The sequence below is a fragment of the Gopherus evgoodei genome, chromosome 7, assembly GCF_007399415.2.
Source record: "Gopherus evgoodei ecotype Sinaloan lineage chromosome 7, rGopEvg1_v1.p, whole genome shotgun sequence".
NCBI lineage: Eukaryota > Metazoa > Chordata > Testudines > Testudinidae > Gopherus > Gopherus evgoodei.
In genome coordinates this window covers 128,395,145-128,419,906 of record NC_044328.1, presented here as the reverse complement: position 1 = coordinate 128,419,906, position 24,762 = coordinate 128,395,145, and the positions used below count along the sequence as shown (strand labels likewise).

The following is a 24,762-nucleotide window of genomic DNA, read 5'->3' as shown; positions in this document are numbered from 1 at the left end:
TCGCTTGCAAGAAAATCCATACACTATCCTGTTTAGTGTTCTGTAATCACCAGATTCTTTGCCAGCAGTTTAAAAATTCAAATGTGGTGGCATTCACTTTAAATAATGCCACTTTATCTAGGGCAAGACCTGGCTCATTAAGTTGATTAAACTGACACCCACTCTGATCTAGCAATAAGATCTTTGAATGAGACCTACCTCATCATAGACACTGTCATTTCTGCTGAAGTCTCCAACCTTTCTTGGAAGTACATGGACATGAACGTGCTGAAAATTCAAAAACAACAAACAATGGTGATTATCTCGATAATTTTTGTAGGCTGACAGTGATGTTTCCTTACATCCTATTACTACACACTGGCTCCCACTCTATTCTTATCATAGGAGAAAAATGTTACCCTGTTCTATAACTGTACTGCAAATCTTCGGAGACTACATAGGATGAAAAATATGAGAAAGCAACTTTGCTGTAATATGAGCTTTTGAGTGAAATGCCAGAAAGTTTAGGAATTATTCAGAGTTGTCAGTCTGAGCTGTATTTAGTCAGTGCTTTGAAATGACAGCATATCTTAAAGCTGACTGTTGTGACTTTGAAACTGACAGGAATAAGAATTTGCCAACTTCGGACTGCATTAGAAGGTAGATAGCAGGTGTAAGCCGGGGGCTGCAGGGTCAGGGTTACATAGTGTTGGCTCGGCAGTGTTCTGAGAAGACTACGCGATAAAGGAAATTCTCCTCAGACTCTGCTGTCAAACCACACAGCTGTTCAGGTAGCAATGGCATTGTGGGGAGGTCACATGGGGATGTACAGAATGCCTAACAGAATGTATTTTGCAAGACTAAAAAAAGACATATTAAAGTTTTGCTTTTACAACATCTTCCAAGAAAGTGGAACCTGAACGTTGCTAGTATAATCTGTGGTGGAGCACCCTGGTGGCATAAAACCCACTGGGAGTCCAGGTTCTGGGAGTGCAAAGGGCTCACAACTCTTATGAGGAAGAAGAGTTAAGGGATGAGCACAGCCAGAAAGGGCGTGTGGAAATGAAGAAGCCCACAGATGTCAATGGGAGTCTTTCTATTGTCTTCAATGAACAAGGGATCAGGCCCCAAAGTTCCCTCCATATTCGGCAGAACCCCGGCATTGGTAGCTGCAAGAGCACCACTCTCCATCAAAAGCATTTCTTCCTTGTTAGCTGCTTTCAAGAGGTGTGATGTATTGCTGACATCAACAGCTCGACTAAGATTGGCCCTGTTGTTCTATGGAGAGAAAGGGGCTATATTTAATCATGAACTCTGGGGAAAGATGGGTAACTCAATAATTTCAAATAAAGAAAAGGAGATAAAATTCAAACAGGTGAACCCTCATCTTTTAATAATTATTACTGCTAAGAATCCTCACACCTGAGCTTGTGGAGAGCTTCAGACTAAGCTTGTGCATGACTAGCCTGGCGAACAGCAAACCAGGCTATTGCAGCATATTTCAGCATCCGAGAAGAAGTGCTAAGGTGAATGGACGTGCAGCCCAACTGAGAGACACTCCTACAGGATTGAAGCCTTGTGCCAGCTGGCTCTAAATTCAACCACGAAGCCTATCACAGATACTGCTAGTACTGAGGCAAACAAATCGGTAATTGAGTCCTAAAGTTCAAATATGCCTCTGGACAAGCTAGAGAAGGAGTGGGAGAGGGGCAGAGAGTGAGCGAATTAAAGTCCAGCTGCAGCAGCCTGTGCATCTGTGGCCACAGCAGTAAACCTCACAATCTCTCTCAGATATCTCTACAGCACCCATTAGCGTGATATCTGAGCCTATACTAGAAATTATATCACAGCCATGGGATACTGAGCATTCAGATAATGCTTTCCAGTTTGAGCCTTTAACAGCTCCTCTCCTCTCCCCCAGCCCAGTGGGTAGCTAAGTATCGCTATTCGGTCACAGTGGGAACCCTCGGATACAGCGCCCAGACTCCTTCCTGATGTAACTCACTGCAGTCAGTTTGAAACTCACTTTTGTCCCTGACTCCCTCCATAGCATTAGACAAGTCATGTCAGTCAGTCTGGCCCAACTCTATCTTGGATTCAGCCCCACTGGCTGCAGCAGCAGCTGGCCCAGGGAAGCTCCTGTGATGTGTACAAAGGAAGATTCAGGAGCTGGAGGCAGCCATTCTCAGCAGAGAGCTGTCCTCCGGGGGCTCCCCTGCCAGCAGAGAAGCCACACGAAGAGCATCAGGCCAAACTCCCCTTTGCAAAGGCTTTTCCAGGATGGATTGAGGGGGCCACAAAATGGCAAGATGGCTTTGCTGTCTCTTTTCCTGCTCTCTCTCTTTTTGTAACCCATCCCTGAAAACAATCCTTCAATTTGTCATTGGGGAGGGAGAGCAAAGGGTCCTAGACAGACTAGGATTTAGCTGGTGATGATCCTGCTTTGAGCAGGGGGTTGGACTAGATGATCTCCCGAGGTCTCTTCCAGCCCTGATATTCTATGCTTCTATGTTTGTACAAAGCCTCATACTCAGTGCCTAGATAGGGTGGAGCTGGGGGCATCAGAAGCAGCCCTGAGTGCTTTATGCAAAGTGTTATCCGGATTTTGCCCCAGTATCACCCACTGAGCTGCAAATCAATCCCCAGTGATGAACCACAGAACACACAGCTCAAGTGCAGACTGAGCCCAAAAATCAAAATTATTTTGCCTGTTTGTTTGGTAGGAAATTTACATACTGCGATACGGTGTTGGCTTCAGTCCATGAGAAGCCTTTGCTCACTGGAATAGAGAGAAATTACAGAAGACGTTTCAGTTAGCAAGGTAGTCTGAATACCTCTCCCTTTCTTCCTAGACTGCCCTAGAGAAAGCTAAGGCATACCCTATTGTTTATGCTGAAGAAAAATAATACAGAAAAATAATAATCAGGTTACAGCTGAAGATGCTTTTTGTAGGTTAAAAACTGTGTTTTTTGAGTAATACATCAGTGATAGTGTACTGATAGTGGATTATACTAATATATCATGAAAGCGATAGTGCTGGTATGATGTATTAGTGCAATACATCATCTGGGCATCATTGCTCTGATGATCTATTGCTCAAAACCACACTGCAAGCTGAAAGTTGCTTGTTGGTACCACTGGGCCTTCAATTTTACATTTGGAAAATTAAGGATTTTCAAGAAAAAGAAGAGAATGGAGCTTAAAGGTTGTGCTGGAAATTTCACCGGACCAGAAAGATTGTGGGGTGCTTCTTCAAATTAAAATGTACACTATATTCTGTAAATAACCTGCCATTCAGTTTCTCTCCTTCTGGAACACAGGTCTTGATAGTTCCCTGACACTGGAATGTTGGAATGCATTTCTGTCCATTTGTCTATAGCCTTATATCAGCTAGCTAGTGGTAGATAAAGACAAACAGAGCTATTTTTAATAGTAGTTTTCATTTCTGTGGGAAAGTGTCCCCAGGTATATTTGGGATAGGCACTATATATGACAGACACACACAATCTGGGCAATTCAAATAGGAACATGGTCCAAACCCTACTGAAGTCAATGGGAAGGCATCTATTGATTTCAGTGGACTTGGACTCAGGCTTTAAGACTGAAAAAAGCAGTAAGATACAGTGCACGCTGACTTTCACTGTAAATGTTCCCTACTGTGACCCTCTATCCAGGAGGGCTGCCTCCGATTAGAATTAAAAAGGAGAAATACAAAAGATACACCAACTGTATTAAAAAAAACAACCCCCGCCCATGTTTATATCAGCAGCTGGGCCACTTAAAAACAGTAGGACAATTGCATGGTTCATTCCCCTTTACTATTTGCATTACGATTTTATGGAACGCGATATGTTGTAGAACAAAATCTAACTACCCTATTTAAAAACCAAGGGGGATGCTTTTCAGATGAGGTAACCACAACCAAGTAAGAAAGCAGGTGCTTTGACTGCAGATATCCGAGATACCTTTTTTTAATGCTCTGAAAAGAACATAGAAGACAATCTGAATTCGCTCTACTGCTTGTGTAGTCAAGCAAGAGCTGCGAGGTACAATTACATTTGAAGTGGTTTCCTTCTCTTCTGCTTTCCTGAGAAAATAAGGGGATAAAATAGCAGAGTGGACCTGGAGGTGGCATGTGGTGAAAAACATCTGGGACAGGGACCTTACACCTTCTTTCATTTGCCTTCCAATTTAACAGCTTTCTAGGTGGGTTTTTTGTGTATTTTTTTTTATGGTTCTTCATTCATTTTTTCTTTCACTAAGGCCTTGATCCAGCAAGGCCCTTAAGCACTGGCTCAACTGCTGCATGTAAATAGAATCATTAGGTTGATTGATTCAAGGGGACGATTCACATGCTGGAAATTAGGCACGTGCTTTACTGCATTGCTGGATAGGGGTCTATGTTTAGTTCTCAGACGCCACCTGACAGCCAAAGACTAAGCGCCAGATCCTCCTGTGTGACCTGGATGCTCTGAGACTCTTCAATGGCACAGACCATCCCTACAAGATGCTTAAGAGCCATGTGAAAATTCCCCCTGATCACAAAGACAGCGTGAGCTTGTGATTAGAGCACTGGGACCCTGTCCTATTCCAGTCTGCTGCTTACATTGGGCAAGTCACTTAACATCTCCATACCTCAGTTTCTTCTCCCACCCTTCATCAGTCTTGTCTCTTTAAATTACAAGTTCTTCATGGCAGGAAGTGTTTCTGTACAGTGCCTAGCACAAAACCACCCTGATTTCATTTGGGGGCTCTAGGCACCCCTGTAATAGAAATAATAAATAATAATAGCAGCTCATGCACCTCCCTCCTATCTACGCCCTGGGGCAAGGGCTATGGCCAGTGTCATCCCTATGGCTGGGATTCCTGAACGGCACTCTAGGGCCATGGGCAGATAGCATAACATAAAGCAGCCCTGAGGTTGCTCTACTTTACACTGGTAAAAATGGCCAAATGGCTTCCAGAATAGGGAGGGAAGATGAGAAGATAGGGTGGAGAGGTGGCTTTTAACTTCCTTCCTGACCTGCACCGAGCTGCAGCTGAGCTATGCTCAGGAGCTGGGCCTATGTCTTCTTTGCCTATAATCCATGACGATCTGTCAGATTAGATTACTTGCTGACCTCAGAGCCTCTTAGTAGTTTCACAGTGTTCTCTTCCAGTGAATTTAGCTCAGGAGAGAGGTAACAGATCGACAGCCCTTGGAAGCTGAGGTCCAACCCGAATTCATAGAAAAAGTGCAGTAGGGGGACTAATTGTGTTCATGCTCGTCCCGCCCACCCCAGGGTAATTAATGTGCCCCACCCTTTCTTGGAAGGACCACAAGTAGCGAAGAGAGCAGGTCACTCTCTAGATCCCACGCCCTTCAACCGTCAGCCCCGCCTCACTCCACCGAACAGCTTCCAATCACTGCTGAGCTGCATTTTCTTTTTCTTAAAGAGCGCTCTTTGGTTTCCCATTATTTTGATACAACAATCCATGGTACTGACATCAGGACAGAGATGTGTGAATTTACACTTGCAGTGTTTTGTGTGTTTAACTACTGGTTTTGATTCTGTTCGGATTTGGCATGTTCCAAACACCAGTGTGTGCCAGTCACAGAAGAAATCCCCCAAATGCTCTTTTTAAGACCTTCAGAAAGTAATGCCTTTTAGACTGCAAGCTCTCCCGGGCAGGGACTGCCCCCTCTCCTGTTCGAAAGGTGCTGACCACATTTTAAGTGCTCCCTCAATATGAAGAATAATCAAAAAACACCAATTGCTACTGGGGAGATTGATCAGACTGCATGACAGGAAGCAGTGACAGCCCCATCACTTGACAACCCAGAATGCCCTGTAAGAAGTAAGCTTGCTTGGGACAGGGAACTGACTAGATCCAGCAGATCTTTGCCATCTCCAACATTTGTGTTTCAATGAAGGAATCTTAGGCTCAGGGCTATGCAAAATTTTCAATGTGACTTTGGAAGTGGCAGGCTGCCTAGGTCATTCAAGAGTGCATTAATCTCTCTAATATTGAAATCTGGCAAAGAGGCAGGTGTCTGTGGGAATTATACCTCTAAAGAATCATACCAGTGAGCGTGAGCTGCAAAATACTTGCAAAAATCTTAGCCAAGAAAACTGGAGCCTGTTTTCCTAGAGATAATTCATCCGGGTCAGGTGAGTTTTGTTTTAATATTACAGGCCATGCACAGAGTGATGCCTATAGCTAAGGTGGTATACATCTATAAAGAGAGAATCAGTCCCCTGGCACTAGTTATAGATATGTCTGTTTATAGGCTAGGAATAGCTTGCAGAAGTGGATGCTGAAGGTGATTTTGGCAACAGATGGAATGCTAAAGACAGGTGTTGAATCAGCCATCATTAACACATGGCACCGTGAAGGATATAGAAGATCCTGTACTATTTTATTACTATTATGTGTGCCATTTCGCTGGTTAAGCAGCAAAGAATCCTGTGGCACCTTATAGACTAACAGATGTTTTGGAGCATGAGCTTTTGTGGGTGAATACCCACTTCCTCAGATGCATGTAATGGAAATATCCAGGGGCAGGTATATATATGTGTGCTAGCAAGCAAGCTAGAGATAACGAGGTCAGTTCAATCAGGGAGGATGAGGCCCTGTTCTAGCAGTTGAGGTGTGAAAACCAAGAGAGGAGAAACTGGTTCTGTAATTGGCAAGCCATTCACAGTCTTTGTTCAATCCTGAGCTGATGGTGTCAACTGCTAGAACAGGGCCTCATCCTCCCTGATTGAACTGACCTCGTTATCTCTAGCTTGCTTGCTAGCACACATATATATACCTGCCCCTGGATATTTCCATTACATGCATCTGAGGAAGTGGGTATTCACCCACGAAAGCTCATGCTCCAAAACGTCTGTTAGTCTATAAGGTGCCACAGGATTCTTTGCTGCTTTTACAGATCCAGACTAACACGGCTACCCTCTGATATTTGGCTGGTTGTTATACTGCTTGTTGCAGGGTTACAAGGATAACTTTCAATAGGAAAGGAAACAATAGCCCAGCTAAGAGTTTGTCGGCACTCATCTGGGGCTATGAACTGTAATACGTTACATCCAGCCACCACTGGCGGGATGCACAAACTGGTTCAGGAGGCCCAGGACAAGGAACTGGGGGCCCTGAAGACAGACAGGGAACCACAAGGGTGGCACGGGGCAGATTGTCCCCCCCCACACCCAGAAGTGGAGGTGTCTGGATGAACTAAGCCTATCTAAATTTCAGTAAAACAAAGTGTGAGAGGTAATAGCCTTTATTGGACCAACTTCCATTGGTGAGAGAGACAAGCTTTCGAGCCCCACAGAGCTGTGAAGCTGGGAATACCTTTCCCAGAGGTGAAGAAGAGCTCTGTGGGGCTCGAAAGCTCGTTTCTTTCACCAACAGAAATTGGTCCAATAAAGGCTATTACCTCACCCACCGTCTCTCTCTAATATCCTGGGACAGACATAGCTACAACTACATTGCATATAGGTTAGACAACTGCTCACAAGTCCTCTGTGGTTTTATCCTTTTCTCTTGTTACACTTTGATTTCTTCTGGTTTGTCTCACTGTATTCTCACATTGGTCACAAGCCCCAAAGGGAAGTCTTATAGGGCATCCAAATCACTCGGGCCTGCTCTGCAATCATAACTAGTATAAAGCGTTTGCAGTCAAGGACCCAGTCTGGAGTGAAAGAAAGGTGGGATTCCACAGAGGGAGGTGAAGACTCAGAGCCTGTCACCTGTGCAGCCTGCACTTGGGGGGCGGATGTGTGTGTCAGAGGTATGGCCAGCCCTGCTCTGTGACAAGCATTACAACCTTCCTGGCAGATAAAGGCACTGATCAGGACAAGCCACTTTCCCACTTGTTACTGAGCTGTGCTCTGCGACCTGCGGTGACATGCCCCAGGCACAACGTTACAATCAAAGGGACTGTGGTTGGGAAAAGAGCAGAGTTTTGCTGACCGCACTTTCTTGTTTGCCTGAGAACTTCTGCTGTCCATTCCAAAGACACTGGATTTTACAGGAGAAAAAGCTTCTCATGACAAGATTCACAGCAAGAATTCCAGAATAATATCCAGCCTTTGAGTAAGACTGAGAGTGGGTGACAAAGGGTAACATACACACTACTTAGATAGCAATATGAAAAATAGAACAATTCTCCCTTCTTGTAAATTGGTCTTCCTATAGCACATCCATTTGTTATTCTTGATTAATCACTTGATTAGTTGGCCCTGTAACAAAAGCACTCTGTAAAAGAAAGGTCTGAACACCTGTAGGTAGTTTGTTACTAGAAAAAGCTCTCTACTGGAGGTGAAAACATTATCTAAAAGTTTTATCTGTAAGTTAGTAGGTTCAATAAAGTTGTTGTTGTTGTGCAATGCGAACAACTTCAAAGGCGCAGCCCTTCCCATTCATCAGTTTTCAGCAAGCCCCACCTAGGTAGGTCTAGAGACCAGGCATCTACAAATTCTTGGTTTGTCCTGGTTTCCATCTAGCTGGTATGGAGAGTCCCCTCCCAAGTTCTCACTAACTCTGCACCTCCTACAGAGGCTTCCCTGGTTCCTCTGCCTGGGAGCACTGGAGAGCTTTCACCAAGCTGCCTTCTTCTCAGCAAGATCCTTGAACCTTCACTGGCTGCCCTTGTATTCCCCAGGAGACCTGGGTCCTGGTCACAGATTCCCATCACAGAGGGCCAGCACTGAGAGGCAGAATCAGCACTAGTGGCTCACCTGTAACAGAGGAGGTTACAGGCATGGGTTGCAGGGAGGACAGTGGTGCTTTTAGCTGTGACAGAGTGCTGGGGAGAAAGGGAAAGCTTGGAGGGGAAGATACTGAGTCTAGTATTGGTCATTGAGGTGTAAGATGATGGTGAGACATGCAGGAGATGTCAGAGATGCGGGGGGATTGGATTAAGGGAGACAGGCTGGAAGCTGAAAGATTGAGTCATCCAAACAGAGATGGCAGCTGAAGCTTTGTGAGCAGATCGGAACACCTAGAGACAGGGTGCAGAGACAGAAGAGGACCAGGGAAACAACCCTGTGGGAGAATGGGGGAGATCTCCAGGCAAGTCCCATGATGCTTTTGCTTTTTCCTTGCTTCCAAGGGCTAAGCTGCAGGGCTGTACTCAGACAGGTAACCCGAGCAGCCACTCACACTGCTGTGGCCACACTGCTAGTTTTAGCACGCTAGCTAGATCAGCGCTAACGTGTGTGTACATCTGCCCGAGCTGGGAATGCCACCTCCCAGTGCCAGCCTAGCCAAACCCTTAGAGGAGTATATTTTCAAACAGCTCCCACGGAGAGATTTACCAACTCAGAGATCCAGTGTCCTCAGTAAACGACGTATGTGTCGACGACTAGGAAATGTTACAAAGAGGAGCTGTGGGTGGGCAGGAACAAAGACCTCTGACACCATAATGATAGGAACGGAAGGGAAAACTACTCAAGAACCTTTTCAAACCCACTCAAGAGCTGAGGTTAAAACGTACACAGCACAGGGGAACACTGAGCATTTACTGGAAGGCAGCCAAAAAGCAGGAAACCTGGCATGAATCATGATAATTAGCCCATGCAGCAGCACCATTTGCATCAACGTGGGTCCTATGACACTGTCTTTCTGAGAGGTAACGAGGGACTGAGTGAAAGTGAACCAGGCTGGCATTACTGCCACTGAGCTGAAAGCAGGCTCCTTGCCCCCTCACCCATGGCCCGAGGCTCAGCACTTGAGAACAACTCTGTGGAAGTCAACAAAGTTCCACTGCCATAAAGCTGGGACAGAGGAGAATCCGGCCCACCTCTCTGCATGAGCCATCCTATCACGCCGTTCTGTCTCTACAAGCTCTGGGGACTATTCTAGGATCATATAAACAATCCAGGAGATAAGGTTGGGACTGGGAATCAGGCACTCAGCTACCACTGAAATGCCACAGAAACTGGTTATTTAATTCCCTTCAGCTCCTTTCAAAATCCCTGCTTCCGGGGGCAGAGCCTCTCCTTTCAATGGGCTGAATGCTGCAGTCCAGACCCCTGCAGCACTCCCTTTAACTCAATGCCCTGGGTGAGGAAGGAAGGGTTTGGCCCAATGAGAGGTATGTCCTTGTGTTAATTTTAACCAGAGGTACTCTCCCATCTGTGCATGCAGAGTGAACAACTGTGCCCTTTATGTGAGCAAGGGCTGCAGCCAAAGGACATTGATTTCAGCAGGTTTCCTTCCCCATCAGAGCCAGAAAAGGCAAGGGCTGTCTGTCCTGTCATTCAGCTCCTTTGTGCCACTACAGGGGTACAGAGGGGCTGGATTCTGGCTGCAAATAGCCAGCACAGAATGTTCAACAGAGGGGGAAGACCCTGCCGGTGCATCTGAACTGGGTCTAAGGCCTGCACCTCTGTTCCCCCAGGAGCTGTTTTCAGAATTGTTAGGGCCAGGGGCTTGCCAAACCAATTCCTGGCCAGATCCTGCATGGTGCCAATAGGAGCTGTGGTACAGCCCTGCCCTGGTTGTGTTTACTTTGTTGTCAAGCAGTAACAATGCTGTAGGATTTACATAGTATCTTTCACCCAAGGATCTCAAACCATTCTCCAAATAGCAGTGAATTGAAAACCTTGCTGCACCCTTGTGAAATATCATCTCCATTTTACAGATAAGGCACAGAAAGGTGAAGTGACTTGCCCAAGGTCCCACAGGAAGCCTGTGGCAGACTCCAGAACAGATCCTGGATCACCTGGCTCTCAGTCCTATCCCTTGCCCTAGATCAGCCTTTCTCCTTAATATCCGTATCTGCTGCAAAGCATTGAGATGCAAATTTAAACTGTGACTGCATATTCCCCCTCAGTCTTTACTTACGCCGTGATGAATGCATATTGCCTTAACACTTGCCATACACATAATTACAGTTCTTTAATTTGCTTCAATAACATGTATTATAATAAACATTTACTGCTCCACGAATAAACACAGAAATGAAGCTCCTAATGGGGGTTATGTGTTTCAAAGCCATTCATGGCATCGGTAAAGTCTCTCTCTACACTTAATGAAAGCCATTTCCATAATCTGTGCATTATTGCTTAAGCCTCCCTTTAGGAATATTTTACAAAGTAAAATTTCTGTGAAATATTATCAGCCCAAAGAGGAAATGTTAAGAGGATGATCAAATTGTCCTGTTAAAGGGACAGCGCATGCTTTCATGTCCCTCCAGAGATGCTAACACACTAATTATGGGGAATGTGCTGGCTAATTATCTCACTGGTCCAGTGCATTATGACTGTGCTTTTCACTTCAGAGACCTCCTTTAATGAAAAGAATGGGAGCCCTCTAAAAGGTCAGATACAAAGGGCAATAAAATGCTAATTTATTTTCTAGCGCTAATCAGATACATTTCAAACCCCCAAAAAATCTTGTGAGGTTCAGCAGGCTCCAAGAGGCAAAGGTAGAACCAAGAAGTTAATGACAAATATTCCTGTCCAGAGAGTCTGATACAGCTTAACTCAATCTAATTCATAACATCCCATAACTAATATCCAGGGGTTGATCCTCACCTCATGGAAGTTACTGTGAGTTTGACCATTGGCTCTGATAACAGATGGACCTGGTACCTGAAATAAAATCTAAAGACCACTGATGTCACTGGAAAGACTCCAGAGGACTTTCAGGTCCCTAGAGAATTAATAATCTCTCTCTCTCTCACACACACCCACACACGCGCACACACGGTATTTCTCCACATGCTTGGGGACAGCTGAGATCAGGGGTGAAATATACCTTGTCTCCACTAGAAGGAAATAAGAGTGTCCAAAATAGTTCCAACAGTCCAACCTCTCTTGAGGACAAGAGCGGGGATGGGAAAGATGGAGGGCCATCAGAGAAATTCAATTGTAAATGGATTTACGCAGGAGACAAAACAATGACTTGCTTTTTCGGGAGGGGGATACTAATATCTCCTTTGGATGGTTATCTGTTACACAATTGTTGCAAGTATGTTCTAGAGGGACAGGGTTCGTTTCTGAGGGACTGAAGTATTGTTTATGTCTTCTTCCTGGCTTCTCTTCCATTCATTAGAGCCATACAAAGAGGGACCACTGCAAGGAGAAGGTAAAGATTTTCAGAGACAGTCCCTAAACCAAGCCCCATAACTCTGGGTGAATAATGAAATATCATTCAAGCTGCACTGCTTGTCATCACAGGATCAGTCTGTTGGCCAAAGCTCCCCAAGCTTTGTGTCAGTCATGAGTCCTCTTCCATCCCTGAGAGCCACATTGCCTTAGAAATGGTGATATCTCTGTGCCTAGGTGCAACAAGCTCAAGACCAAATAAAGTTATTTATATACAAAAACTACAGCACGCAGCCATCACTCCTTGAATGTAGGAATATTTTTCTGTTTTACTGCCAAGTCTGCACATTCATCTGAATGCTTTCGCTGCTTCAGTGAAATCTTTTACATGGAAAATGATCTTCTGCTATAAAAAGCTGATTGCAGGCGATTTAGTATTTCAAAGAGGGCAATTTATGTGACGAACAAAAAAAAAGTTCAATAGAAACAGAATTTTACTTAATCAGAATTTTGTTAATGTTTCAGTGTGGTTTTCTCTTCATATTTTTCCTCCCACGGTACTGGCCTCTATCTTTCATTTAGCTTGAAACAGAAGAACTTAGCTAAATCATGATTTTTCTCTATTTGCTTATATGTCATTTTCCAATCTAGTCTTCACCTTGTATTTAATGTGTTCTTAGAGTCATCACATGCGCAGGTGCCAGTCTTGCAATTGCTTGGACATATCCTCAACTTTAAGCCCCTGAAGTCAATGGAACTGCTCATACGCTTTAGAGTTAAGCAAATTTGTGAGTGTTTGCAGGATCAGAGCCTATGTTTTCAAAAGGGCCGAGGCCAGCCATCCCTTTTGACTAACACAGTTTTATTCACAAGGGGCAAAACTCTTGTTTATTTCAGTGGTGCAGGATCAGGCTCAAAATGAATTGCAATTGTAAATCTCAGTACTTGCACCTCTTGCCACCTGAGTTACATCTGCAGGGAGGATGTTCGAGACTCAGGCAATCAGATTTATCCCTGCAGTTCAATTCTGGGTGCCAAATGCTGGGACAAATTACATCTGCCAAAGGGAACATAGATCCTTTAAATCGGTCATCTCAGGCCTGATTCAAAGCGCACTGAAATGAATGGAAAGACTCATTGACTTTGGATCAGCCCCCGAAGAACGGCAGGGTGTCACCACCAATGTTATCTCAGGTTTGTGGTGGTGTTCTGTTTCTTTATTTGTTTTTTTATAAAACTCAAGGGCAAGCCCACTCGAAGGTCTCGAAAAATCAATCTCTACACATTACTGAGTGTGACTAGCAGCAATGCGAGTTACCATCCAGAGAAGGAAGGATCTCATCTCCCAAACTGATGGTGCAGATGCTCGTTCATTCTTGTGCTGCTCTAGCAGCAGGCGATTTCTTCTTACTCTTCTTCAGATTTGGCCTGAATCTGCTCCATTAAAGTCAGTGGCAAAACTCCCATTAACTTCAACGGTGCAGTATCAGGTCCCTTCTGAGTTAAAGAAAGACGACATCAGAGCTGGTCAAAAATGTAGAAGAATAATTACAAAAATCATCCCAACCTTTTGTGGGTTTTAATCCCAATTTAAAAACAGCTTTCTTCCCCAGGTAGCACTTTGCAATCAGACGTTATCACATTTTGTTTTTCTTTGCCTTGTTCATATTAGACTCTAAACTCTTCTGGGCCAGGACTGCAATTTACTAAATGTCTGTACAGCACCTTGCACAAAACGACCCTGAGTCAGTCTAGGCCATTATGCACTTGTACAATAACAATAATCATCAATCCAAAGAAAGGCATCATTCATTAGTAATTGGTGAAAAACAACACAGCCGTTTCACTTTGCAGATTTAATTAAGGAAATGTATATCTATTCAACCCTTCTGTATATTCATGAGCCATTTACAGGCAAATGGTACACTTAGTAACAGAGCTCGTCTAGTGCACCCTAACCTTGATCCACATGAATTACCCCTAATTGGGAAAAGAGTTATTTCAAAATCATTTACATCTGAGAAGTGCTTTAAACCTTAGAACTTTGTAAGATTTCTAATAGACACTGCAGTTTGCCAGGCTTCCAGCTGAGGCTGCCAGACCTGCTGTACTGGAGAACTTGCATCAGGCATTTGGTCCAAAATCTCCATTGATTGCTGTGATGAAGGCCACATGGGCAGGAGGTCGGTAAACGTGTGCAGTTTATGATTATGTCCCTAAGTCATTTAACCTTCCATATTAACATTTGTGTGCACCTTGTCACCCAACAGGGGGCTGTACAAGCAGGTGAAAAGATAGATGTGTATTCCTAATGACTGCTTAGGAGACTGCTGAGCTTTGGTCTATGCCCATGTTGGTTCAGTTCATTAATGTAATTAACCAACAATCAATCTTTCTAAATTAGTTACACAAAAACAGCCCTGCCAGATCAACTGACATGAAAGTGAGGTCACGCTCCGTTTCTGCACGATTTAACACTCACACTGGAACAGAGTACAGGCCGTTAGAAGCATGGCAAACTGAAGCCAAATTCATTTGAAACTCTACAGCTTAATTACAGTGTACAAAATCTGTGCAGCTGGCTTGGTGTTATCTTGCACGGGCTGCCATGTTTGCCGGAAAACACCTTGGTGATCCAAAGAGCTCAAAGAAGTAAAGAATAGCAGACATCTGCTCTCAAATACATATGGTTAATCAGAAGATTATAGAAAAATGTTTCTTGTTAGTGAAACAGAAAGTTGGCCCAAGCAGACGGCTTCAGAGTTCCCCGGTGTCAGCACATGAGACACACCACCACAGAGTTCTGATTGGCATCACCAAACTCAGAAAGAACCCTGACAAGTGGAAGAAAGTGACACCAAGAAAGCGGCTCCCTCGCTGAACCTGCGGTTAGCGCCTGGCCTCTTGATTTGGGCTCACAGGAAAACGACAGGACAAATAAGGCAGAAAATGGCTTTCACTGAACAAAACGTGATCTGTAAAAAGCTCAGTGATGCCTCTGAGCAAGGGACAAGGGCAGAGCAGGAGCAGACTGAGACGCCGAGAATCACGCCGCACACCTGCTTGTTGCCTCCCGCTCTGGGGAGGAGGGGTGGAGAACTCTGCTAGGCCTACACCTGGTACAACACATATCCCCCTGGGGAGCAGGCTGCCATGTTGCCAAGGTGACCAAGTCTCCGCCCATTTCCCCAGCTCCTTCCCACTCGCTCCTAATGCGTGCACGGGGGATGAGGCGGTCGTAGCCAGCCATGGTATGAATGGGCCAGAGTGCTATGCTCAGGGGAACCAGAAAACTGATCCCCACACTTTCCATTCGCAGCCCTCTCTCTGCCCACTCCGATGAACACACCAAGTGGAATGCACACACTTCCATTCTGCAAGGTGCAAGGCAGGTAACGGGTGATTGTTTTCCGGATGCAAAACATGATCTGCACCCCTGTAGGCGGGTGCACCAGCAGGTTAATTTGAGGCTAGTGGGCAGTTGCTTTTTAACCCTTACAACTGAACCTGCGCTAAGCTTCTCTTCATTTCTCCCAGCAGGCTGGGTTTGGAATTCATCGTTATGTTCATCCAGTAAGTCAGCATCTGGCTCGTCTTCATCCCTCACACTGACAGAGTGGATCCGATTGCTTCCACTGGGTTAACAGAAAGCGCTTTGCTGACATCACTACTGAGGCCAGGTCTGATCTCCGGTTGAAGCAGCCACATAGGGAATACACAGAAGTGAATCCGCCACCTAGGAAGCAGCACGCGGGGAAAGTCTGTCATGAGCCCGCGAACTGCCGAGCCCCCTCCTGCAAAGTGCTGGGTACTTGCCAATGCCACCTGGCTGAGTGAGCTTTGCAGAATTAGAGCACCCGCAAGTCCCCCTGAAATCAGTGAAAGCTGCAGGGGCCCTCCGACCGTCACTTTAAATGAAATATTGAGTGCAAAGGGTGAGAAAGTCAAGAGAGGGAACTGAGGGGGGAGGGCTGGTTCTTGGGGCTGGGGAAGGAGATGTGGGTAAACAGTCATCAAATTTAAGGCCAGACAGGACCACCAGATCATCCTGTCTGACTGCCTGTATATCACAGGCCAGCACTACCCACACACCAAGCCCCCAAGAGGGACCACGAACCTTAGTTCTATTTTCAAAATGGTGTGTATGATAGCTTGAGAAGCAGGGATGTGATTTGCCTCTGGGAAGGAAAAGAGCCATGCGAGAACTGTCTCTAAGCATCCCCCACCCTCTGCAATGCTGCTTCAGTAAACCACCCCAGCAGGAGCCCCTGGAAACAGGACTCAGGCAAACGTAGGCGAGTTTAAAATTAATAGCAGTGAGTACCGTTAATGAAAGTCGCCTTGGCCAGTCAGAACAGCTTCTGCCCAGTTGGATTTTCTAAGCTTTCACACACAAAAGAAAAAGCACACTCAAGAAATTCATAGCAGCAAGAGGCAGCATATCATCAGCTTATGCTGCCTTATGAAAATGCTCTGACTCTCTAAAGCAGCAGACCTCCACCAGCAAAAAGATGAGGGGTTTACCCTGATAACAGCTGATTAGTTAGCACATAGCTACTTCATCGCACTAGCCTTCTGGTAGATGAAACTGCAGCAGCATGTCATAGGTCCTATACTGCTAATCACAAATGGAGTTTGTCCTCGAAGGCTCAGGACCTGTGCTTTTCAAGCAGGAGGGTTTGAGTTCTATCCTCACTGTTAACATGAATTTGCTAGGTGGGTTTGCATCTGCCTTTAATAAGGTATAAATCAAACACTACCGAGGGCCTAATCTGCATTGTTTTAGCACCCAAACTTCTGCCGAAGTCAACAGGAGTTTGCGATGCAAAAACAATGCAGAACAGGGGATCCAAAGTGTATGTGACATCCTCATAAATGCAATTAATCTAGTAATGCTGAAAGAATTACTAATCAGAACAGAAAAAACTCCAGAAGTGTTCACATTAATTCTTCTTTGCTACTAGACACCCAGTGAGCACCATGACACATTGCCATTTACAGAGGGATAGCTCTTTATTTATGCAACCTATTGCTCACATTTAACTAATTAGGCAGCCTGGTACATTTTGGAACTTGTGATCTATGTGCTATGTTTGCATAAGTGCAGCATATTTAATGTAAGTACAATTGTTTTAGCACCTCTACCAGCATATTAACGACTTCATAAAATTAGAAGAGTTATTGACTCCAACTTTAATACAAGTTATGTGTTTTAAAAAAGCCTATTAGTTAAGCTGAATTAAAGGAACATTTACTCTAGAGATGCATCTGGAGCCTCACAAGTTTTGCAATAAAGGACACAAGGGATCAGAATGTGCTGTTTGGGAACAGGCAAGCCAGTTCAGATAAAATAAGAATTGACCCAAGCAGGCTTTTTGCAGGCTGAATGATTTCTAAAATGTATCCTTCTCCCACCTCAACCTCCCATTTCTTGGTACTCACCAGACCAAGGGCCTGATCCTGACAGGTGCTGAAAATCTGAGACTCCCATTAAGGTCAACAATAGCTGCAGATGCTCAGCACTTCCTTGGGACTCATAGATTCCAAGGCCAGATGGGACCATTGTGATCATCTAGTCTGATCTCCTGGATCGCACAAGCCAGTGAATTTCCCCACAATAATTCCTAGAGCAGATCTGTTAGAAAAACATCCAATCCTGATTTTAAAATATCCAGGGTTGGAGAATCCACCGTGACCCATAATCAACTGTTCTACTCTCACTGTTAAAAAAAGTATGCCTTATTTCCAGGCTGAATCAGGTCCAGAAAAGTGGCAATGCCAAAATGCCCACAGAGAGGCTATGCTGCCCAGAAACCCAAAGTACTGCAAGGCCCACACGGAACATCTACACTGGAAATGAAGGTGTAATTATAGCAAGGGGAGCTTTAATCTAGCTAGTGCAGATAACAACTATAGTGAAAACATGGCGGCACAGGGTTCAGTGCACAGGTGCCGGAACAGGTGGGGTCAGGGGGCCACAGCCCCATCACTTTTGAAAGTGAGAGGGTTCTGCTGTCCCCATTTTTATTGGCCGTAATGGTCAGCGATGGCGGGGAGGGGGTGGAGAGGCATGAGCAGGGGGCAGAGTCTTGGGGGAAGAGGAGGTACAAGGGTGGGGTCTTGAGGGGAAGGGGCAGCTCAGGGGCGGGGGCTCAGGGAGAAGGGGCAATGTGGGGGCAGCGGTTCGGGGGAGGGAGCAGCGAGGGGGGAGCACAGTTCAGGTGCTGGCAGCACCCTCACACTTTAGGGACCTTCCGACGCTCCTAGCTGAGTGCAGTTAGCTGCCCCAGAACAAGCCCTCTGGGGACCAGGGGTGCGTACTTAGCTCGCTAGTTTGTGCTACAGTCCATGCTGCTGCATCTTCACTATTACTGTTACCCATGCTAGCCAGCTTAGAGCTAGTGTGTGTACGTGCCTTAATTTGCAGGATGGACAAACTCACAGAGAGCAACCTTCATGAGAATCTCCGGTAGAGTCAAAGGTAGGATTGGTCAAACATTTTCCATTAAAAATGTTCACCTGTTGAAAAATTGGGTTTTTGACTAAAGAAAATATTTTGCTAAAAGGATTTGCTTTCCACAGAAATTTCTGAATTTTCATCAAAACGTTGGTCAAAAGCTGACTTTTTTTTTTGGCAAAAAGTCAACTTTTTCTTTGGAAATTGTTGCTGAAAACATATTTATGTTGTTTTAACCAAAATTTTCTATGGGGAAAAGCAACATTTGTCCAACGAGCTCTACTCAAAGAGTCTGGAGGGTCTAAATAAGGTTTGGTGAAGCATATAATCCTTTCTCCAGCCCAATTCCCTGCACCAAGGACATACTGCGGTCACTCATAATGCTCCACATTCTCTTGCTTGCTCCAGCTGGCCGAGTTCCAGCCCTTCCATAGGTTCCATGGCCAGAAGGGAGAATCACTAAGGCTGCAAGTTTGTCATGTAGGTCACGGGAAGTCATGGATTCTGTGACTTTCTGGGAGCTCCAGAACATCTGCAGTGGCTGGTGTGGCTGGCCCCGGAGGCCACCTGAGCAGCTCAGGCAGCCCCTGGGCCAGCTTCACTGGCTGTTGCTGGGGCAGTCTCAAGCCACCGTATCCTCCCCGTCCCGAGCAGCAGCAGGAGTTTGGGAGTGGGAGGGGGCTCAGGACTGGGGGTTGCGGCATGGGAGGGGGTGGGGGCTCTGGGCAGCGCTTACCTCAGGGGAGCTCCCTGGAAGTGGCAACATCCCTTGGCTCCTAGGCAGAGGTGCAGTCAGGGAGCTCTGCATGCTGCCTCTGCCTACAGGCTCTGTCCCTGCAGCTCGCACTGGCTGCAGTTCCTGGCCAATGGGAGCTGCAGAGGTGGGGCTTGGGGCAAATGCAGTGCACAGAGCTGCCTGGCGACACCTCCACCTAGGAGCAGAGGGAGAGGGATGTGGCCATCTCTGGAGAGGCGCAGAGCCAGGTAGGGAGCCTGTCAGCCTCCCCCTCCCCCAGCACCAGTGGGGATCCTGGGCCACATGCCACTGCCTGCCCCCTCCCCCCCTGCACCAGTGGGGATCACAGGCCACAGCCCCTCCAGAACCCACAGCACCCCTGGGCCACTCCCCCACCCCAAGATTCAGCCAGGGACATATAATACAAGTCATGGACAGATCATGGGTCGTGAATTTTTGTTTACTGTCCGTGACCTTCCCATGACTTTTACTAAAATACCCATGACTAACATGTAATAATCCTCACTAATCACCTAGTTTGACCCCCTACCACAGCACAGGGCATCGAACTTCCTCGAAACAATTCCTGTTTGAACCAGAACAGCTCTCAATTGAAAAATTGCCTGTGATGAGAAATCCTCCACAAGCCTTGGGAAATTGCTCCGACCCCCCTCACCATCCAAAATGGACGCCTGATTCCAGGCTGGATTTGTACAGCTTCAACTTCCAGCCACTGGATCTCGTTATGCCTTTGTCAGACTGAAGAGCCCATTAGCCAATGCTCATTTCCCATGTAGGTATTTACAGACTGCGAGCAAGTCATTCCTGAACCATCTCCTTGTTCAGCTAAATAGATTGAGCTTGTTGAGTCCTCTAGAAAAGATGCTTTGAAAAACTAGCCCTGCAATGCAAGTCTGAATAGCCCCACAGCCTGTCTCTGCATGGGCCAGTGCAACTACTCAGCAATTCTATCCCCCTCAGAAATCTGTGTATCCAGATGTGGAGAGTGTTTTCACATTACAAGATCTTTGCATTAGGCCAGGTATCTAGACAGTGTTTCCCAAACTTGGGAAGCCGCTTGTGCAGGGAAAGCCCCTGGAGGGCCGGGCCAGTTTGTGTACCTGCCGCGTCCGCAGGTCCAGCCGATCACGGCTCCCACTGGCCACGATTCACTGCTCCACGCCAATGGGAGCTGCTGGAAACGGTGGTCACTACGTCCCTCAGCCTGCGCTGCTTTCAGCAGTTCCCATTGGCCCAGAGCAGTGAACCGCGGCCAGTGGGAGCTGCGATCGGCCAGACCTGCAGACACGGCAGGTAAACAAACCAGGTCGGCTCGCCAGGGGCTTTCCCTGCATAAGCGGTGTCCCAAGTTTGGGAAACACTGATCTAGAGGATAAAGAATAATACACCTTTAATACTGCAACAGTTCTGAAGCCTTCATATGCAGCGACATCTCTATTGATATTATGTAATGGACCAAATTCATCCCCATTGGAATGCCATTAATTTCCATGGAGTTACACCAGAGATGGGTTTGATCCCATACATACAAGTGTTGCCGGTACTCTGCCACCACGGAGTGATCAGAACCAAAGTCGTATAAATCCTATCACTGCTGTCTCTCAGCAGAGAAAGATTTTAGTGGAGAAAACTTATTGTAGTGATATCAAATAAGAATGAACCAGAGCCTTAGCCCTCAGTGGGAAACAATAGGGTGGGGCTCAGGAAACTTTGTTAGTCTTTTTAAGAATATGGCCACAGTTGAGATCAGCAGAAGTGCTCAAAGTGAAACCCCATTGAGTGGAGGCTGCTGGCTGGGCACTCTTCATGAAGGCCCCACTGCTTTGGAATTTGCTCCACACCATCATCTGAAATAGCCTAAGGCACAGTTCAGTGAGAGCACAGAACTTTTAAACACCAGGTCACATTTAGATGCAAATTTAGGCCCTAATTTTTTTCCTTTTTTGGTTTAATAGCGTTTCACTGAAGGTCAGACTTTCAAGTGCACAGAACTTACAATTAAGGCCAGATTTCCAAAAATCACTCAGCAACCAACACTCCTACTGTAACACTTATAGACAAATTTTCAGGAGAGTTCTGTACCCTACATGCTGAGTACTTTGGACAAATCTGTGTACTTATTTAAGAACTTGAATAGGAGCTGAGCAGTTTTGAAAATATGGTCCTAGTTACAAGTGCTGAGACCTTCCGAAAATTCTAGCCTAAGTCCCTTTTGAAAATGGGACTTGAAGAAGAGCTGAGTGTAACTCGAAAGCATGTTTCCTTAACCAAGAGAATTTGCTCCAAAAAAAAGAGATTACCTTAGCCACAGTTCAATGATTTTTTGACACTCTTGGAGCTTTTTGTACAGGTAATTTAAAAAAAAAGGTTTCAATCTAAATAAACTTGTAAAGAGATTGGGGTCAATCCTTCCTTGTTGCATTGTTAAGAGAACCCAGTATCATCAGGTGACTTTCCTCCTAGACATGGGTAAAACTGGGCTATATTTAGGCTTAAAGACATCACTCTGTCACTCAGCAGCTAGGAACATTTACTTCCATTTTCTCTCAATCTCAGTCAAGCAAATAAATGCCCTTGTGCTTCTTCCAGTGCGAGGAAGTATGAACAGACAGACAGCAACTATATTTTGAATGAACGCTGGTGTCCCCGGGGAAAGAAGTTCTCACAGGATGGGTTTTTAATGATGGGAACATATTCTCCAAGGAGAATTGCTACCTCAATGAAAAGTGTTCTGGGGAACCCTGAATAATACTACAAAGGATAGGGAGGACTGAGGAAAATAAAAAATGACTCCTCACCCCAAGATGAATGAAGAAGGGAACTGCCTAGATTCAGATGTCTGGGGTAGGGGAGAGGAGACTGGCCAGTCTCTGTCAGGTTAACTTGCAAAATGTGCTTGACTCAGCCCCACAGAGAAGCTGCAATACACTGAATCTAAATTGTATCAATACCACCATCTGAATCAGGCTCGTTAAAATTAAGGGGAGAATCTTGCCGTGTTTTTCTCGATACATTTAAACAAACAAGACTGCTCCTTCTCCCATCCTTCCAGAAGTGGCCGAGCTACTGTGTTTATGGTTGATTTTCAGCCCAGGGCTAGACTGTGGCCCATCCTATACGCTGACCCAAGGGAGTAGGGGAACCAAGGGAGAGCAGCCACCATAGGGCCATGCTGTCTCTTCCCCTCTACGTGGAATAGGGAAGGAGCAGGGAATGGGTGGATGGAGCCTGGGCTCTGCTTCAGCATGCCAGGGGAAGAAACAGTACCAGGACCAGGTATGGGGCTGGGACAGGATATTTCCTCTGCTGGAGCAAGGGAGTAACCAAGAAGACCTTGACAATCTGCTCCTAGGGCAGCACAGCTGGGTCATGCATGGGGCTTGTTGCAAAGTCATAAATAACTGACCCCTCGTTCTGAATCCAAACCAGCATAAGCATGAAACAAACGTTCACAATATGCTGGGAAGCTTTCCATTTCTGTTTTGCAGTCAGCACTTTCCCCATCCACAAACACACACAAACCACCAGCGTATATTTCTGAAATGTTATTCAGGCCAGAATCAGCTGGTCAGAGAAAGAAGGGCCTGGAACCAGCTGCAGGAAGGAGAAAGGGCAAAACAGGTAAACAAAAAAATGATCAGAACCTGAACAGAATCTGAAACTAGAGTTTAAATGCGTTTGTTAGACTGTACTTAAAATACAACAATAATGAAGTGCTCCTCGCTTCTCGTTTTTGCTGGTTTCTTGTCTTTCCCATTTTGATAATGAATTATATCAGGATGCATGGGAAGTGGAGCAGGTTTTCAGCATTAGCAGTCAGTATAAGGAGGAGATCATGGCAAGACAAAGGCATTTTAGGCTCTGAGTTATTATATTTTTTAGAAGACCTCCACCTTGTGAATACAAATCTTTGAAAGATCACTTTGCTGATGGATTTGCTTCTTTGGCCAATTGCCTGTGTAACTATCCAGATGTGTACATGCCACTGCTGCTAGTTTGTCCAATATTTGTCCTCCTGTTACATGACTTGGTTACGAAATGAGTCAGCCATTACACAGATGAAAGGCTATTACGAACGGATGTCCAGCTGCATAACCTTCATACGATGCCAGGTGTGCTACAAGGGAATGAAATGCGTCATACCTTAGCAGGAGTGTAACAACACACTGAGCTGTCTTACGTTGTGATTCTGCTCCCCATGAATTCTGGGTTTTTTTTGTTTTTTATGTTTTTTTTAAAGCCCTGTTGGTTAGCATATTTCTTAAAAAGACAGGCCATGGGATTTTACCCATGATCTCATAAAATAAGATTATATGACTGTTTGGAAAGGTTTTTAGTCAAACCAATTAACAGGTTCCCATAAATAAATAAATAAATAAATGAGAATGAGAATGTTCCACTTAGACGTGGAATGAGAATTAATTAAGAAATTATGGAACAGCACTTGAAAGAGAAAGATCAGGTACATAGTTATCCTCCATGTAAATTATAAACCAAGAGAAATTCTCTGAATGATTGTTGGGGGTAGACCTGTGTTGAAAAAAATTTACCATCTTATAAAAATTGAGACTTTGAAAATGTTTTCTATCCCAAACCTGCACAAAAAGTCAAATTCTCAAAAAAATTTATGAACAGAAAAATCTGAAAAAAAAAATTGGTGTGGGTCAGTCGAAACAATTTGTTTTGATAATTTTGATATGTTTAACTTAGAGTTTGGTTAGTTTTTTTTAAAATGTAACTATAAATAGCTGATTTTTTTAAACAAAAATAGTTTCATACCAGAAGAATGGAACTTTTCATTTTGAAAACATTTCAACTATTTCAAAGCTTTTCCAAATTTTTTTAGTCAAAAAGTTGGTCAAAATTGACCCCTTGTGTCAGAAAGTTTCAGTCTGATCAATCAGCATTTTCCAACAAAGTAACACTTCATAGAACAATTCCTGACCAGCTTTAGCTGTCAGCAAGGTATTGTTATGAAGAGAGGTAGAATTTGTTATAGTGATTTTCTAATATTTGCCATTCACAGTAAGGAAGCAGAAGAGATCCAATATATTGATGTTAAAACAGCATGATCAGAGAGTGTGATCTATATTACATGACAATGTCATTATGCACCAGTGGAATACCTTTTCTTATGATGAATGCCTAAAGTAACTGTAAGAAGGTGCTGGTGTTGGTATGTGTGCTGGTTTCCCGTCCACTTTTCCAAGGATCAGCCCTTTGGTATGTCTACACTGCATCTGGGAGTGAGCCTTCAAACCTGGGTCCACAGACTTGTGCTAGCGGGGCTCGCACTAGTGCACTAGAAATAGCTGTGTAGACATTGTGGCTAAGGCTTTTAAGCCGGGGACAGAGGTGAGTCTAGAGCCCAAGATGCAGAGCCAAAGCAAAGCCTGTACACCTATTTTTAGCCTGTTAGTGTGAGCTCTGCTATTGTCAGTCTCTGGACCCGGACTGGGAGTGAGGAGACGGTTTGGGGAGCGCATGACAGGGGTGATGTGACTGCAGAGGGCTAACAGCTCCTGCTATAA

At 45.1% G+C, this 24,762-nt stretch overlaps 1 protein-coding gene across 10 annotated transcripts in view; it reads right to left on the bottom strand.

The window, feature by feature from the left end:
- Positions 1-24,762, bottom strand: part of FHIT (fragile histidine triad diadenosine triphosphatase) — a 1,100,662-nt gene that overhangs the window by 157,727 nt on the left and 918,173 nt on the right. For 9 of the 10 annotated variants that reach the window (XM_030569093.1, XM_030569086.1, XM_030569089.1 and 6 more), the window contains one exon: positions 199-267. The exons of the other annotated variant lie outside the window; for it this stretch is intronic. In XM_030569093.1, coding sequence (XP_030424953.1) covers positions 199-267 — 69 coding nt within the window. The remainder of the gene's footprint in view (positions 1-198; positions 268-24,762) is intronic. 10 annotated transcript variants of the gene reach the window in all.